This window comes from Schistocerca piceifrons, chromosome 5, assembly GCF_021461385.2.
Source record: "Schistocerca piceifrons isolate TAMUIC-IGC-003096 chromosome 5, iqSchPice1.1, whole genome shotgun sequence".
NCBI classification, from domain to species: Eukaryota; Metazoa; Arthropoda; class Insecta; order Orthoptera; family Acrididae; genus Schistocerca; species Schistocerca piceifrons.
Genome location: NC_060142.1, coordinates 52,760,054 through 52,777,459, shown reverse-complemented (window position 1 = coordinate 52,777,459; position 17,406 = coordinate 52,760,054). Strand labels below are relative to the sequence as shown.

At 45.7% G+C, this 17,406-nt stretch overlaps 1 protein-coding gene across 1 annotated transcript in view; it reads left to right on the top strand.

Annotated features, from left to right (window-relative positions):
- The window catches only part of LOC124798727 (protein transport protein SEC31-like), a 45,076-nt gene extending 28,586 nt beyond the window's left edge, over positions 1-16,490 (top strand). The window contains exon 4 of the mRNA XM_047262254.1: positions 16,029-16,490. Coding sequence (XP_047118210.1) covers positions 16,029-16,490 — 462 coding nt within the window. The remainder of the gene's footprint in view (positions 1-16,028) is intronic.
- Positions 16,491-17,406: the final 916 nt, after the last annotated feature.

Below are 17,406 nucleotides of genomic sequence, written 5' to 3'. Positions count from 1 at the left end.
GCATTCCTAACAATACCCTTGTCCCTGATTAACATATTGGGTTCTATTACTTCAGAAGTCTCGAACCACTCACATATGTGCAAGCTTATTCCATATGCTCGTACTTTCGTCAACAACCGTATCAAGTGCCTTCCGGAAATCTAGAAATATGCCATCTGCCTGTTGCCCTTCATCCATAGTTCGCAGTATACCATGCGAGAAAAGGGTGAGCTGAGTTATTGATCTTTTCTAAAACCATGCTGGCTCATAGACATTAGATTCACAGTTCAAAGTGGTTCAAATGGCTCTGAGTACTATGCGACTCAAATGCTGTGGTCATCAATCCTCTAGAACTTAGAACTACTTAAACCTAACTAACCTAAGGACATCACACACACCCATGCCCGAGGCAGGATTCGAACCTGCGACCGTAGCAGAAGCGCGGCTCCGGACTGGAGCGCCTAGAACCGCACGGCCACCGCGGCCAGCAGATTCCCAGTCTCAAGAAAGATTATTATATGCAAACTGAGAATATGTTTAATGATTGTGCAGTAAACCGAAGTTACGGATATTGATCTGTAATTTTGCTGGTCGGTGCTTTTACCCTTCTTAGATACTAGAGTCACGTGCGCTTTCTTCCAGTCGCTTGGGACTTTGCGCCGGACGAGAGATTCACGATAAATGCAAGCTAAGTAAGTGCCCAACGCCGTACAGTACTCTTTGCAAAACTGAACTGGTACTCCATCCTGATCTGGTTATTTATTTGGTTTCAAATGTTTCAGTTATTTCTCCACGCCAGGGATGCTTATTACTATTTCGTCCCTGTGGTGGTCTGTCCGATGGACACATGACATTACGTTTGTACTATTCTCCTGTGCGAACGATTTCTTGAACGTGAAATTTAAAACTTCGGCTTTCGTTTTGCTATCTTCAACTGACAAACCACATTGTTCAACAAGCGACTGAATGGATGCCTTAGACCTGCTTAGCTATTTTAGATTGGACCAATGCCATCTGACACGATTCACAAGACACATTTGGCCAGGACTTCCTGCACGACCACTTCATTATACAGTTTGATGAAAGTGTTTGATCCTTAATCAACTTTTATGTCTGCAAAACCACAAAAAAAAACACAGAAAGCCGCGGAAATATCCATTAATTTACTGTACTTGTTCAGTAATTAAAAACGGATGAGGTAATGATTACACGTATATATGACAGATGCTGCAACAGAAAAAATTGCGCATTTTACTCCATGCAAGCTTCCTCTGACTTTTTATAGTGTTAATCCGTGATTTGAAGGCGGTCGCTTGACTGAAACTACTTGTCAGTGAATAAACGTACGTGATACATGCTTTTGGTGAGTCCACGATGCCACTCTTCAAATACTTGTAGCTTTACGGCACGGTTTACAGAAAATTTTGCACATAATTGTCATCTAATGATCAAATTTGTACTACGTTGTTTGAAGACTGTGTACATGTGAGATTACAAATGTGCGTATGCATGTTCGTCTGAACGTTGGTGTACTGAAATCTTTTGTATAATTAAAAATGTAAATCTTCGTTTGTTCAAAATATTAATTCTCTGGAAGTTCTCCACTGATTGATTTGGAATTTTTACGTGACATTGCATTCGAATATGTGTATGCTTTTATACACCTAATGGGGCGCCATCTGTTGAACGCAACACTAGCAAAAAATGGTTCAAATGACTCTGAGCACTATAGGACTTAACATCTGAGGTCATCAGTTCCCTAGAACTTAGAACTACTTAAACCTAACTAACCTAAGGACATCACACACATCCATGCCCGTGGTCGAGCGGTTCCAGACTGTAGCGCCTAGAACCGCTCGGCCACTCAGGCCGGCGACCGTTCTCATGAGCGAATTATACTTCCTAAGGGTTGTTCGCCACTCTGCCACATGGCTTCTCCACGGCTGGATAGTAGTTCGCGAGTACTCCTAGGTTTTGAAGGTTGTAACTGATATTAGTGACTAGTGCCATCCTGTTAGATAAACGATATCAGATCTTTACGTTTATCTATGTACATCGTATACTGAAGCGCCAAAGAAACTGGTATAAGCATGCGTATTCAAATACAGAGATCTGTGAACAGGCAGAATATGGCGCTAGGGTCGACAACGGCTATATAAGACGAGTGTCTGGCGCAATTGTTAGATCTGTTATTGCTGCAACAATTGCAGGTTATCAAGATTTAAGTGAGTTTGAACGTCGTGTTACAGTCGGCGCACGACCGATGGGACACAGCATCTCCGAGGTAGCGATGAAGTGGGGACTATCCTGTGCGACCATTTCACGAGTGTACCGTGAATATCCGGTAAAACATCAAATCTCCGACATTCTGCTGCCGGAAAAAGATCCTGCAAGAACGGGACGAACGACGACTGAAGAGAATCGTTCAGCATGACAGAACTGCAACCCTTCCGCAAATCGCTGCAGATTTCAATGCTGGGCTATCAACAAGTGTCAGGGTGCGAACCATTGAACGAAACATAATGGATATGGGCTTTCGAAGCCAAAGGCCCACTCGTGTACCCTTCATGACTGCACGACACAAAGCTTTACGCTTCGCCTGAGCCCGTCAACTCATTGCAACGTGCTGTTCAGAAGAGATGTCCACTCCCTCGTACTCTTACGGACTTATGGACAGCCCTGCAGGATTCATGGTGTCAATTTCCTCCAGCACTACTTCGGACATTAGTCGATTCCATGCCATGTCGTGTTGCGGCACTTCTGCGTGCTCGCGGGGACCCCACACGATATTAGGCAGGTGTCCAGTTTCTTTGACTCTTCAGTGTATTATATTTATTTATGTTGGGAATTAGTTGCCTGTGTGCACCAAGATCTAATCATCTCAAGTGGTCCTTGAATTCGCAACAACTTTGTAACAGTGTCACCTCCAAGGATACAGCTGCATTTCGAGCAAACAACTTCAGAGAGCTAACGTCATTTATATAACGGAAAAGCCATTGTACAACGAGACTTGACGCAACTTTTGCTTCTTACCGCATCAACTCGTTAAGAACGTCATGTAGTGTGCACTGTATAGATCAGGTCGAAAAGAAGGAGAATTGCACAGAATTAGCTGTTCTATCTGTTACCGCTTCCCTATCACAAGATAAAAGATATCACGCCAGCGTCGGAGTTAAAAACAGCAGTCCACAGTTCCGGGTTACTCATCAGATAGGCAGTCCTTCGCAAGAATTAAAAACTACAAGAGGAAAACGATCGAAGAAGAAATAAGTTTTGTCCCGCTCCTTGGGATTCCTAACTAGTCAAATATAGGAAACGTCTTACCATATGTACAGGAAAGACTAATGTTGATCAGGAGAGATAAGAAATTCGAATACAAAGAGCGATAAGCGTGGCAGCTCTTACCATATCAGCATCAGTTTGACAAGTGGACAGCTACCAAAAATAAGCAGCAAGAGCTCTTAATGACAGTGGCCGACGTTAAAACGTGCATACGCTCGAGGCACAAGCGGATTTCTACTGATTCCAAAGAAATGCAAAGTTGGTTCCCGTTAAGTAAAGATGACGTCGTCTTCCACACTAACGATTCAACAACCCTATTGCGAACTTGCGTTTGAAGGGTCCCATCTAAAATCTGAAACCAAATGGACTTGGAGAGCAGGTCTCCACGGTTTTATTGTCCCAGAGGAAGCGCACTGGAGTTATACTCCAGGAAAAACTACACTGCTGGCCACCGTAAATGCAACACCCTGAAGGAAGCATCCGATTCAAGTGAATTTTACACCATGGGTTTGCAGCGATGAGATATGCAACTGATTAGAATTTCAGCGCAGACGCACATCACGCGCGCCTGTGGCGCCACCTCATAGCGCCATTTAAGGCTTGGCGATTTCGACGAGTGTACGTTCGGCACGTGTTTACCTTGTGGTTGTTTCACAAGACGATCAGTTATGCCTCGTAGACAACAGCGAACATCTTTTGATCAAGTATCCGAGTTCGACAGAGGAAGGATAGTGGCTTACCGAGATTGTGGATTATCATACAGAGAAATCGCTAGTCGTGTTGGACGAAACCAAACAACTGTAATGCGGATATGTGACCGTTGGATGCAGGAGGGTACGACGGACCGACGTGGTCGATCGCATTCACCTCGGTGCATCACTGCACGTGCTGATAGGCAAATTGTGCGCATGGCAGTGACGGATCACTCAGTGACATCCCGAACCATAGCACAGCACATTGCGTCTGTAACGCATCATCCAGTGTCTGTGTGTACCATTCGACGCCGTTTACAGCAGAGTGGTCTGTTCGCAAGACGTCCATTGCTTCGTCTACCATTGATGCAGAACCACAGACGTCTCCGTCGCCAATGGTGTGATGACAGACGGATGTGGACGGCAGAATGGAATGACGTTGTCTTTACTGACGAGGCACGCTTCTGTCTGCAGCACCACGATGGTCGGATTCGAGTGTGGAGACACCGTGGAGCGAGGATGCTGGACAGCTGCATTATGCACCGCCACACTGGTCTTGCACCGGGTATTATGGTATGGGGCGGTGTTGGATATTACTCTCGCACGCCTCTAGTACGCATTGCCGGTACTTTAAATTGCCGGCGCTACATATCCGAGGTGCTGGAGGCAGTTGTCCTTCCTTACCTTCAGGGCTCGGCCACAGCCATATTTCAACAGGATAATGCGCGACCACACGTGGCACGCATTGTCCAAAGGTTCTTCGTCAATAAACAGATTGAATTGCTTCCCTGGCCGGCTCGCTCTCCGGATCTTTCGCCGATAGAAAACATGTGGTCCATGGTTGCTCAACGAGTGACCCAGATTACATCTCCAGCTGCCACACCAGATGATCTTTGGCAACGTGTGGAAGCTGCTTGGGCTGCTGTACCCCAGGTACACATCCAACGTCTCTTTGACTCAATGCCGAGACGTGTGGCAGCGGTGATCTCGAACAATGGCGGCTACTCTGGCTACTGATTCTGGCAGGAACCACATGTCACAGACGTCTGTAAACGTAATCATTTGATACTTGGTCAACATGTTATCTACAATATAAATCTTGTTGTGCTACCTCTTGTCTTTCTTGGTGTTGCATTTACGGTGGCCAGCAGTGTAGTTCCTATAGACGGCCTTGCCGCGGGGCAGCACTCACCACACGAGAGGCTTTTGCCAAGACCAGAGAGGCGGGGGAAGGTTCTCTGGCACTCACACTATGGTGACAAAAGTCATTGGATAGTGGTATGCCAATATACAGGGTTGTCCACTGATCGTGACCGGGCCAAATATCTCACGAAATAAGCGTCAAACGAAAAAACTACAAAGAACGAAACTCCTCTAGCTTGAAGGGAGAAATTTGGTTGGCCCGCTAGATGACGCTGCCATAGGTCAAACGGATATCAACTGCTTTTTTTTTTAAAAAAGTTTACCTACGTAATTTATAAATACTTCGTGCAAATTTTCTGGGCCATAATAAATTAAAGTCTCCTAATGGTTCAAATGGCTGTGAGCACTATGGGACTTAACTTCTGAGGTCATCAGTCCCCTAGAACTTAAACCTACTTAAACTTAACTAACCTAAGGACGTCACACACATCCATGCCGGAGGCAGGATTCGAACCTGCGACCGTTGCGGTCGCGCGGTTCCAGACTGAAGCTCACTGTGCGCTCAGAACTGAAAAGAACGACGTGACGCGATGGACGAGCACACTTGAGACACGGCGTAACACTTCTGTACAAAGCTTCATCGGATACCCACTGCGGTTTTAATTTTGCGACCGGTCGCAAGTTGAAAAAAATTCCCTAGTTGCAGAAGGCGGCTTGCATAGTATATACAGGGTGGTCCACTGATCGTGACGTTTTTGAGATTCCCGATTCTCTCGCAGTTTGTCTGCTACTGATGTGCGGATTAGCCGCGACAGCAGCTAAAACACCTACTTGGGCATCATCATTTGTTGCAGGTCGTGGTTGACGTTTCACATGTGGCTGAACACTTCCTGTTTCCTTAAATAACGTAACTATCCGGCGAACGATCTGGACACTTGGATCATGTCGTTCAGGATACCGAGCAGCATACACAGCACACGCCCGTTGGGCATTTTGATCACAATAGCCATACATCAACACGATATCGACCTTTTCCGCAATTGGTAAACGGTCCATTTTAACACGGGTAATGTATCACGAAGCAAATACCATCCGCACTTGAGGAATGTTACGTAATACCACGTACTTATATGTTTGTGACTATTACAGCGCCATCTATCAGAAAGCGAAACAAGTGGTTAAACTAAACCATTCATATTTCTTTACGTACTACACGAATATGTAATGAAAATGGGAGTTCCTATTTTTAAAAACGCAGTTGATATCCGTTTGACCTATGGCAGCGCCATCTAGCGGGCCGACCATATCGCCATCTGGTTTCCCCCTTCAACCTAGACGAGTTTCGTTCTTATTAGTTTTTTCATTTGATGCTTATTTCGTGAGATATTTGGCCCTGTATATGGAGATCTTCCTTTGGTCAACGTGAACAACTAGGATCATGTATGCTGACATACGCACCAGAAACCAATGAAATTGCCGATAACTCTATTCAGGCCTAACACCGAAGATCTTTGATGCAAATCCATTCCACAGAACAGTAAAAAGTACAAGCTTACGGAAGGTATTCCAGCACTGCCATCTGCAGCGCCACTAAGACAGCCACTGATTTATCTGCTACTGTTTGTCGTTTGGGTCCACGAGGAAACACCTTTAGAGAAATACACAAAGAATTACGACAAGTTCACGACGCTAGGCGGAACTCCGTGCTCATGGCATCTTACGACGGCTGCCTGTTTTATATTCCGAGAAACTGTAAGAGATGTGGATAGGACGACAGGGCTGATAATGCCACAGTCTGCGTTTAGGACAACAACACACACACACGCACACACACACACACACACACACACACACACACACACACACACACACACACACACACTCAAACGCAAGTCTCACACACATGACCATTGTCTCTGGCTGCCGAGGCCAGACTGCCAGAAGCAGTGGTCATGTGTGTGTGAGTAGTGTATGTGTGTGTGTGTGTGTGTGTGTGTGTGTGTGTGTGTGTGTGTGTGTGTGTGTGTTGTCTAATTTGGAAGAAGGCTTTATTAGGTTTTTTCTCCTATTGTAAACGGGAGTGTTTGTGTGCGGGACTGGTGGAAGAAGAAGAGTGTTTGCTGTGGTATCCTGCTGCAGGCGGTGAACAGGACTCCACCCACAAAATTTCGGAGGGTATTAAGGGAATTCTCTGAGTATTTTGGTATACGAGACCTGTGGTCTCAGCCGCGCGGGATTAGCCGAGCGGTCTGGGGCGCTGCAGTCATGGACTGTGCGGCTGATCCCGGCGGAGGTTCGAGTCCTCCCTCGGGCATGGGTGTGTGTGTTTGTCCTTTGGATAATTTAGGTTAAGTAGTGTGTAAGCTTATGGACTGATGAGCATATCTGTTAAGTCCCATAAGATTTCACACACATTTGAACTTTTTTCTGTGGTCTCAAGTTGGTCGTTAAACAGCATTTGCGTTTAGTTTGACGTATCTTAGTACCCGTATTACACCGAAAATATCTGCGGAAATGTCGACTGCATGGTCTGTCTGTCTAATTCGGAAACAAGCTTGTTCGATGTTGACAACAGTAACTCTCACTTTACTCCGCGCCCTCAAACTTGCACTAAGTAGTCCCCGTTGCGCGGTTCTGCTGTGGTTTGTTTTTCTGACAATGTTAGTTGTATGTTGACAGTGATACACAACAGAATAGGCTTACAGATAAAGAATTGAACGATGTGCACCTCGTGTATGTGTTGCGTAATTCTCCCTATGCAATTCTCAGCAACTTCTGTTTCTTTCAATGTATCCACGTCACATGTGCTTAAATTCCTACCTTTCTGAAGTGTCTTGATTTGTAATATGCAGTTCACAAGCAATAAATGCAAGTCAGACTCCATACAAGTCCCTTGAAATTTTTTGTAGGTCTAAATCTGGTTCGGAACTCTCTGTGTTACCATTATATAACCTCTCTGAAGCCTTCCAGTGTCTTCAGGTCTCGTTCACGTACGTAACCTACCTTTGCTGTTCTTAAATCAAGTGTTTGTCCTGCCTTATATGCTCATATATTCCTCTGCTGCAGTCTTCAGCAACGGCTCGTGTCGTAATACGTGCCCAACCATTCTAGATCTTCGCCTCACTTAGTTCTTTATTAAACGTTTTTTCTCTCTGACTCATCTTCGTTGATCAACCCATCTGCTCTTAAACTGTCTCCTGTAACACCACACATCAAAGCTGTCAATGCTTCGCACTCTTGCAGAATTGTACATCAAAAATACTTTTTAATTAATCTTTTTATTGTCGTAAGATTTATATTTTTTAATGTTAGTAGCCCGTTCGTCTCTACATAATGCACTTCCGCTTTGTGTACTCCTTGCCACTTTGGCTTTGTTGCATCATTTTTCCTTTTCTATTCTACTTACCGGACAGCAAAATTCGCCGACCTCTTCTGCAGTTTCTTTTCGAAGATTAATTAACAAATCACGCCGAGAAAACTTGAGATATGGCAACTCTTGTCCAAATTTAACATGTAGCCCTTTGGCTTGGCTGTTTGCAGCGCACACTGTTACCTTACCTTTCTCGTCGTTTTTCGTGGATGTTTTCGAGTTAGCTCACGTTCCATTTCATGAGAGAACCGAGTCAATTCCTGTTCACCTTCGGCAACCACAGTTACGTCCAGAGTTAACAGTTGTTTATCAGTGCATGACCCTTCTTTACTTCTCCAATTGCTCCTTCTGCATACAAACCAAATATCAGTGATTTCAATGAGGAACCTTACCTTAAACTTATCATGGTTTTAGCTTGTATCATGCTGATTCTAGTCTGCCTAGCATTGCATTTTCCTTTAGGATATCAGGCGGAATAGCCACATCTACATCTGCAGGGACACTCTGCAAATCGCACTAAAGTGCCTGGGTTCGTCGAACTACCTTTACAATAATTCTCTATTATTCCATTCTCGAAGAGCGCGGAGAAGGACACCTATATACACTCCTGGAAATGGAAAAAAGAACACATGGACACCGGTGTGTCAGACCCACCATACTTGCTCCGGACACTGCGAGAGGGCTGTACAAGCAATGATCACACGCACGGCACAGCGGACACACCAGGAACCGCGGTGTTGGCCGTCGAATGGCGCTAGCTGCGCAGCATTTGTGCACCGCCGCCGTCAGTGTCAGCCAGTTTGCCGTGGCATACGGAGCTCCATCGCAGTCTTTAACACTGGTAGCATACCGCGACAGCGTGGACGTGAACCGTATGTGCAGTTGACGGACTTTGAGCGAGGGCGTATAGTGCGCATGCGGGAGGCCGGGTGGACCTACCGCCGAATTGCTCAACACGTGGGGCGTGAGGTCTCCACAGTACATCGATGTTGTCGCCAGTGGTCGGCGGAAGGTGCACGTGCCCGTCGACCTGGGACCGGACCGCAGCGACGCACGGATGCACGCCAAGACCGTAGGATCCTACGCAGTGCCGTAGGGGACCTCACCGCCACTTCCCAGCAAATTAGGGACACTGTTGCTCCTGGGGTATCGGCGAGGACCATTCGCAACCGTCTCCATGAAGCTGGGCTACGGTTCCGCACACCGTTAGGCCGTCTTCCGCTCACGCCCTAACATCGTGCAGCCCGCCTCCAGTGGTGTCGCGACAGGCGTGAATGGAGGGACGAATGGAGACGTGTCGTCTTCAGCGATGAGAGTCGCTTCTGTCTTGGTGCCAATGATGGTCGTATGCGTGTTTGGCGCCGTGCAGGTGAGCGCCACAATCAGGACTGCATACGACCGAGGCACACAGGGCCAACACCCGGCATCATGTTGTGGGGAGCGATCTCCTACACTGGCCGTACACCACTGGTGATCGTCGAAGGGACACTGAATAGTGCACGGTACATCCAAACCGTCATCGAACCCATCGTTCTACCATTCCTAGACCGGCAAGGGAACTTGCTGTTCCAACAGGACAATGCACGTCCGCATGTATCCCGTGCCACCCAACGTGCTCTAGAAGGTGTAAGTCAACTACCCTGGCCAGCAAGATCTCCGGATCTGTCCCCCATTGAGCATGTTTGGGACTGGATGAAGCGTCGTCTCACGCGGTCTGCACGTCCAGCACGAACGCTGGTCCAACTGAGGCGCCAGGTGGAAATGGCATGGCAAGCCGTTCCACAGGACTACATCCAGCATCTCTACGATCGTCTCCATGGGAGAATAGCAGCCTGCATTGCTGCGAAAGGTGGATATACACTGTACTAGTGCCGACATTGTGCATGCTCTGTTGCCTGTGTCTATGTGCCTGTGGTTCTGTCAGTGTGATCATGTGATGTATCTGACCCCAGGAATGTGTCAATAAAGTTTCCCCTTCCTGGGACAATGAATTCACGGTGTTCTTATTTCAATTTCCAGGAGTGTATTTCTGTGCGAGCTCTTAATTCATTTTATTATGATGACAGTTTCTCCCTGTGTACGCCGGTGTCAACAAAATATTCTCGTATTCGGAGGAAAAAGTTAGTGATTGAAATTTCGTGAGAAGATCCCGCCGCATCGAGAAACACCTTTGTTTTAATAATGTCCACCCCCAAATCTTGCATCATGCCCGTGACACTTTCTCCTTTGTCTCTAGATATCAAAAAACGTTCTGCTCATCTTTGAACTTTCTATATGTACAAGAAACATACATTTTGCTTCAAGTTTTGGCAGCAAGATCTCCTGTGATCATCTTAAGGGATCATAAAATTATTTTCCACTACAGCCTGTACGGCAACGTTCTTACTGTGGCGTCAAATACGAGAAATATTCATAAAGTAACATCTGACCAGTAAAAAAAAAAAGAAAAAAAACTAGGTAATTTTTGAAAATGAAATAGGGTAAACACGGTATGGATGGCTATAATATTCTCAAAGCCAGTTTCACAGCCTAATTCACAAGCTCAGCCTGAAACTTTCAATAAATTGCCTTTTCAATTCATAAAAAACAGTAGTCGACTTCGTTTACAAAGATATGAAAAATTACATACTTGTTCAAATTCTTAAGAAATATGTAACGCTTGGCCATCTTACCGGAATATTAGGGATAGACGGTCAGACACGTAAGGGATAGATGGCCTTCGGACTAAACACTTTACAATCAGAGAGAAAATTGTAAAAAAACTTTTAATACTTTAAACACGTTTTATTGAATCTCTTGAGGTAAAAAATATTTTATAAAGATAGGAAGTACAGGTAAAGTACAACTTACACAGAACCTCATTTATAAAAATCATTTTACAATTCTTGAAATTTTTAACACTTTTATTAATTTGTTGGAACACAACTAGTTTTATACGGAAAGTAATGAGAAATCGTCTTAGTTATCCAGTTAGTTGAATCTAGAACCAAGCCTAATCTGTTGTTTACTTTATTAATAGCATCTTCCAGGTCTTCATCTTTCCATGATCCCCTAGAAGAGATGACCTTTCGAATGTACAGATTTGGTATCTGTAAAAAAGTAACGATGTCATCAAAATTTAATGTATAACACGTTTATGAGATGGCCTTCTAATCTCGGTCGTGGTATGGCCGTCTCTTCCGATCAGCCGGGAGAGGCGACTATGGAGCATCGTCAGACATGGCGTATTTTCGGTAAAGGTTTTTTTGTGTTGCCATACTTCCTGAAGGTGAGTTTTATACTTCGAAACATGCTTTTTAGTAAATAATTAGCGGCCTGCCCAGGCTTCGCACAGGTAGCAGCACCACGTAACCTATGGCTGAGCGAGTTGACTGATGCAGTGGTAGTAAATTACACACACAAAACTGCCTAATGAATCAGTCTGTTAGGGAAAACTGTATGAAATATCCTGCAGTAGTACCTAAGATTAGCCTTCACATACATAGAGAAAACGTGGCTTCACATACAGAGGAAGATATGTATAGATGTATAATTCCAATAATAGTAATTTTGCGTGGCTCATTAACCTATCAACTGGACGCTACTTCAGTGAGTTGTGTGTCCCTAATCTACACCAGTTATCCATTCTGGGGAAGAGAACCTGCAGTTTAACGTTTAATTCGCATCAAGTGTCATTTCTGGCGAATTTCACATCATTGAGAGGAAAATGCATCCCCTTCACACGACCTAAATATTAACACTGTACAGATAAATCCATTCTAAGCAGCTTAATATGTGACACGTCCTGCATCGCAAGCCGCTTAGGATGTTGGCGGTTTTTCGTGCAATCCTTCCGGTAGCAGTGGCTCGCACAGGCTTGGCACCGCAGTCGGGACGCGTTAGCGATGTATAGAGGATTCCAAAGAGTTCTGCCATTCACAGCTAGAGGCTATGACGTCATTTTCACAGCAGCAGGTGACTTGAACTGATCATGGATTAGCCAGTTTGTACGAAACATTTATAAATTACATTCACAACCCTTCCTCGTGAATCACTCTGCCTGTTACTGAAAACTGCATCAGAAGATCATGAGATAAGAATGAACATACAGACTGAAACCGCACCGGGCGACTTTACATTATATATTTGTAGACAGAACACATAAAATAGGGCCGGCCGGTGTGTCTTAGCGGTTCTAGGCGCTTCAGTCTGGAACCGCGCGACCGCTACGGTCGCAGGTTCGAATCCTGCCTCGGGCATGGATGTGTGTGATGTCCTTATGTTAGTTAGATTTAAGTAGTTCTAAGTCTAGGGGATTGATGACCTCAGCAGTTAAGTCCCATAGTGCTCAGAGCCATTTGAATCATTTTTTTAACATAAAATAGGTATAAGTAAATCAATAAAAGTTAGTGAGCAGAATAATATCCCAATTACAATAGAAGATAATGTTGTTTCATCCACTACCGGTTTCGATCTTGTGCCCATCTTCAGGCGGTTTGCATTCAATTACATGTTTCATTGCTCAGGGTTCGACATCACTGTTTCAATAAAAAAACAAATAAGTCATGATGAGTAAATAGATCCAACTGAAGCAATTGGAAGTTGGTACATGGTATGTGTTGCTAAGTATTACAGTGCTTACATACAGTTGGAGAGTCCACGTCTTTTCCACAACACATTCAACACATTTTTCACAAAAAATATCTCAGTTTTTTACACATTATCTGTTTGTTATACAGCATGGTAAATATTGATACTTCCATGTTAAGCCTTTGTTACAATAGATGTTAATAACTTTAGGAGCATATTCACTCACAACATCTAACGTGCTTGTATGGGAAAACAGTGTTTGTGGAAAAATACCTTAGATTTAATGCCCTTTTGGCGTATTTATTATTTTATAAATGACATATAAGTACTGCCAGTGTTTCCGTACTTATACTCTATCATACACTTTTAGTCATACTTCTGTGACCATGTTATAGAATATAGACCATTCTTTGTTTTAAATTCCGAGGAAGACACTCCTAGCAGTGTCGAAACCAGGTTAATTTGTTAAAAATAGTGACCGAGGGCTGATTTTCTCTCAATTGTTAGATTTAAGAGCTCAAAGACGTTACAAAAATTGTTCAAATGGCTTCAAGCACTATGGAACTTAACATCTGGGGTCATCAATCCCCTAGACTTAGAACTACTTAAACCCAACTAACCTAAGGACATCACACACATCCATGCCCGAGGCAGGATTCGAACCTGCGACCGTAGCAGCCGCGTGGTTCCGGACTGAAGCGCCTCGACCACATCGGTCGGCTAAAGATGTTACACAGACAGAAATATAACAGATATTAGAGATTATGAAAATGAAATTGTTACATGATTATAGAACCACAGTATCATTTATAATATATAGAATGATGTCGCCTCCTTCGTTGAGTGGTCAGCGCGTCTGACTGCGAATGCAGTGGACGTCGGTTCGATTCCTGGCCGGATCGGAGATTCGTTGTGGTGAGCTCATCATCATTTCATCATCACGGGCACGCAAGTCACTCAGTGTGGCATCAACTGAAAAGACTTGCAACTCGGTTAAGGAACTTCCTCAGGAGGGGAGTCCAGCCATCAGTGCCATATGATCAATTAATGTTGCTGGCAAATTATATAACGTTGTAATCATTGGCATTCTAACTAGTTGTGAGTGAGAATTGAGCAGCAGTTTCGGTTTCTTAAAATTTCATTAAAGGTGTGTAAAAAATCACGGGTATTCCAGGTCTGTTTGTTGCCACGTGGATGTTTGCAAATACCTCATTTGCTGTGACCCTGGCTGTTTGTCTAGTTGCAGCGAATGATGTGCTGTTGTAGGTTACACCGCGCGGCTGCTGTTTTAGTCTACTACTAGTGCTGAAGGATATTTGAGTACCACTGTTATGAAAAAAGTTAGCAACTCGTTGTAAAAATTTTCCCCATGATGAGAATGCGAGCAAATGTGTATATTTGTTGTTTTGAATCTGATTTAGGTGGTGTGGCTTGTTTTTCTTTGATTTTCTTGTTAGGTTTACCAATTATATCTCGGTTCTGTTCATCCACCAAAATTATTAACTACACTACTGGCGATTAAAATTGCAACAGCAAGAAGAAATGCAAATGATAAACGGGTATTCATTGGACAAATATATTATACTAGAACTGACATGTGATTACATTTTCACGCAATGTGGGTGCATAGATCCTGAGAAATCAGTACCCAGAACAACCACCTCTGGCCGTAATAACGGCCTTGATACGCCTGGGCTTTGAGTCAAACAGAGCTTGGATGGCGTGTACAGGTACAGCTGCCCATGCAGCTTCAACACGATACCACAGTTCATCAAGAGTAGTGACTGGCGTACCGTGACGAGCCAGTTAAAGTTGCTCGGCAACCAAACACCAGACGTTTTCAATTGCTGAGAGATCTGGAGAATGTGCTGGCCAGGGCAGCAGTGGAACATTTTCTGTATCCAGAAAGGTCCGTATAGGACCTACAACTTGCGGTCGTGCATTATCCTGCTGAAATGTAGGGTTTCGCAGGGATCGAATGATGGGTAGAGCCACGGGTCGTAACATGTCCGAAATGTAACGTCGACTGTTCAAAATGCCGTCAATGCGAACAAGAGGTACGGCGATGACGAATACACGCTTCCAACGTGCGTTCACCGCGATGTCGCCAAACACGGATGGCACCATCATGATGCTGTAAACAGAACCTGGATTCACCGAAAAAATGACGTTTTGCCATTGGTGCACTTAGGTTTGTCGTTGAGTACACCACCGCAGGCGCACCTGTCTGTCTGTGATGCAGCGTCAAGAGTAACCACAGCCATGGTCTCCGAGCTGATAGTGCATGCTGCTGCAAACGTCGTCGAACTGTTCGTGCAGATGGCTGTTGTCTTGCAAACGTACCCATCTGTTGACTCAGGGATTGAAACGTGGCTGCACGATCCGTTACAGCAATGCGGGTAAGATGGCTGTCATCTCGACTGCTAGTGATAAGAGGCCGTTGGGATCCAGCACGGCGTTCCGTATTACCCTCCTGAACCCACCGATTCCATATTCTGCTAACAGTAATTGAATCTCGACCAACGCGAGCAGCAATGACGCGATACGGTAAACCGCAATCGCAATAGGCTACAATCTGACCTCGATCACAGTCGGAAACGTGATGGTACGCGTTTCTCCTCCTTACACAAGGCATCACAACAGCGTTTCACCAGGCAACGCCGGTCAACTGCTGTTTGTGTACGAGAAATCGGTTGGAAACTTTCTTCATATTAGCACGTTGTAGGTGTCATTATCGGTGCCAACCTTTTGTGAATGCTCTGAAAAGATAGTCATTTGCATATCACAGCATATTATTCCTGTCGGTTAAATTTCGCGTGTGTAGCACGTGATCTTCGTGGTGTAGCAATTTTAATGGCCAGTAGTGTAGTAGCGATATCTGTGAAACTTTGTTGTAACTGTTTGTCTGGTGTGGTTTGAAGGTGTTCCTCCTCGCAACCAGAGCTCAGCTGCAGAGCTGAAGCACTGAGCAGGTGGCCGGTTTGTGTTGCCAGGGCGACGTGCTCACGGCCATCGAGGTGCTGGCGTGCGGCAGCTTCGGCCACCAGCAGCCGCCGCCGCAGCACCAGCAGCAGCAGGCGCACCAGCTGGACGAGCCGCTGGCCAAGTCGGCCTTCTCGCCGCTGGCGCCGCCCCCGCAGCCGCGCTACAGCCCCCAGCCGCAGCCGCCGCACCAGCAGCTGCAGCCGCCGCCGCCGCAGCAGCAGCAGCAGCAGACGCCCCAGCGGCGCTTTCTGGCGGCGCCGTACGCCGGCACGGGCTACCTGCCCACCGTCATCCGGCCCCCGCCCGACTACCCCCTGCCGCTGCTGGCGCCGCCCCACGACATGTACGCCGGGCTCCCGGGGGCGGCTGCAGCTGCCGCCGCCGCAGCCGCCGCCGCCGCCGCCGACAAGGCCGCCGCCGGGTCGCCCAACTCCGCCTCCGGCTCCGACAAGACGTCCTACTCGGAGTGAGCCCACACTGGTCGCACCTTGACCACTGATCAGCGCTCTGTCGTCGCACGGAGTCGAGCTGGAACCGCAGATGAGGCTGCCAGAAAGGGGCGAGCAGTGTCTCCCGAGTCACGTTTCTCTCCGGTGACGTTTCGATGCTAAACTTCACTGACATCATCTGCAGGTTGTTTTCGATACAGTCCCAGTCTTCGAGGTTACGAACATCCTCCAGGTACCTCAACATACGTTAGTGAGAGGTCTGTGAAACGAAGTCCGTTTTATGTTGTGATCAAGCAGAGAAAAAAGAAACGACAAATCTGGTAAAACATTCTCAGTGTTTCTTCAGTAACGAGAAATTTGTACACTAGTACGCCTTCAGTTCCGCTCCTTGGCTTCTGGCTCTATGTCATTTGGGTTCAAATTTACTTAATACTAAGTGCTATACTGTTGTCTCAGAGGAATCAGTACTGCAAGAGCTAGGTCAAATTTTTATAAACTATGATGACCCAAGTGTATGTTTCGGTAGTACTATCGCCAAGTCGACCATTTCGACCTCCTGAACCATCTCGACTGGAAAAGATGTTGACCTATTGGACAGACACCAGCTCCAGCGCGGGAAGGGGCTATACAGGGTACCCCAAGGAGGCATGACCAAATGCTGGGATATAACAGGAACGATAATTCGAAGCAAAATATCTAGTAAACATGGGCTTTAAATTGCACGCCTTAAGAGCTACGAACACTTCTGCATCTTCGACATTGTTCAACTAATCCCTTCTCTAATGAGATCTTTATTTTCCATATTTTAAGACGTGGTCGTATGGATCAAAACAAGGAAAAAAGTCCAGTAAACACGGGCTGCACAGCTCATACCTTAAAAGCTACGTTACAGATACTGGCAGAAGTAAAGCTGTGAGACCGGGCGTGAGTCGTGCAT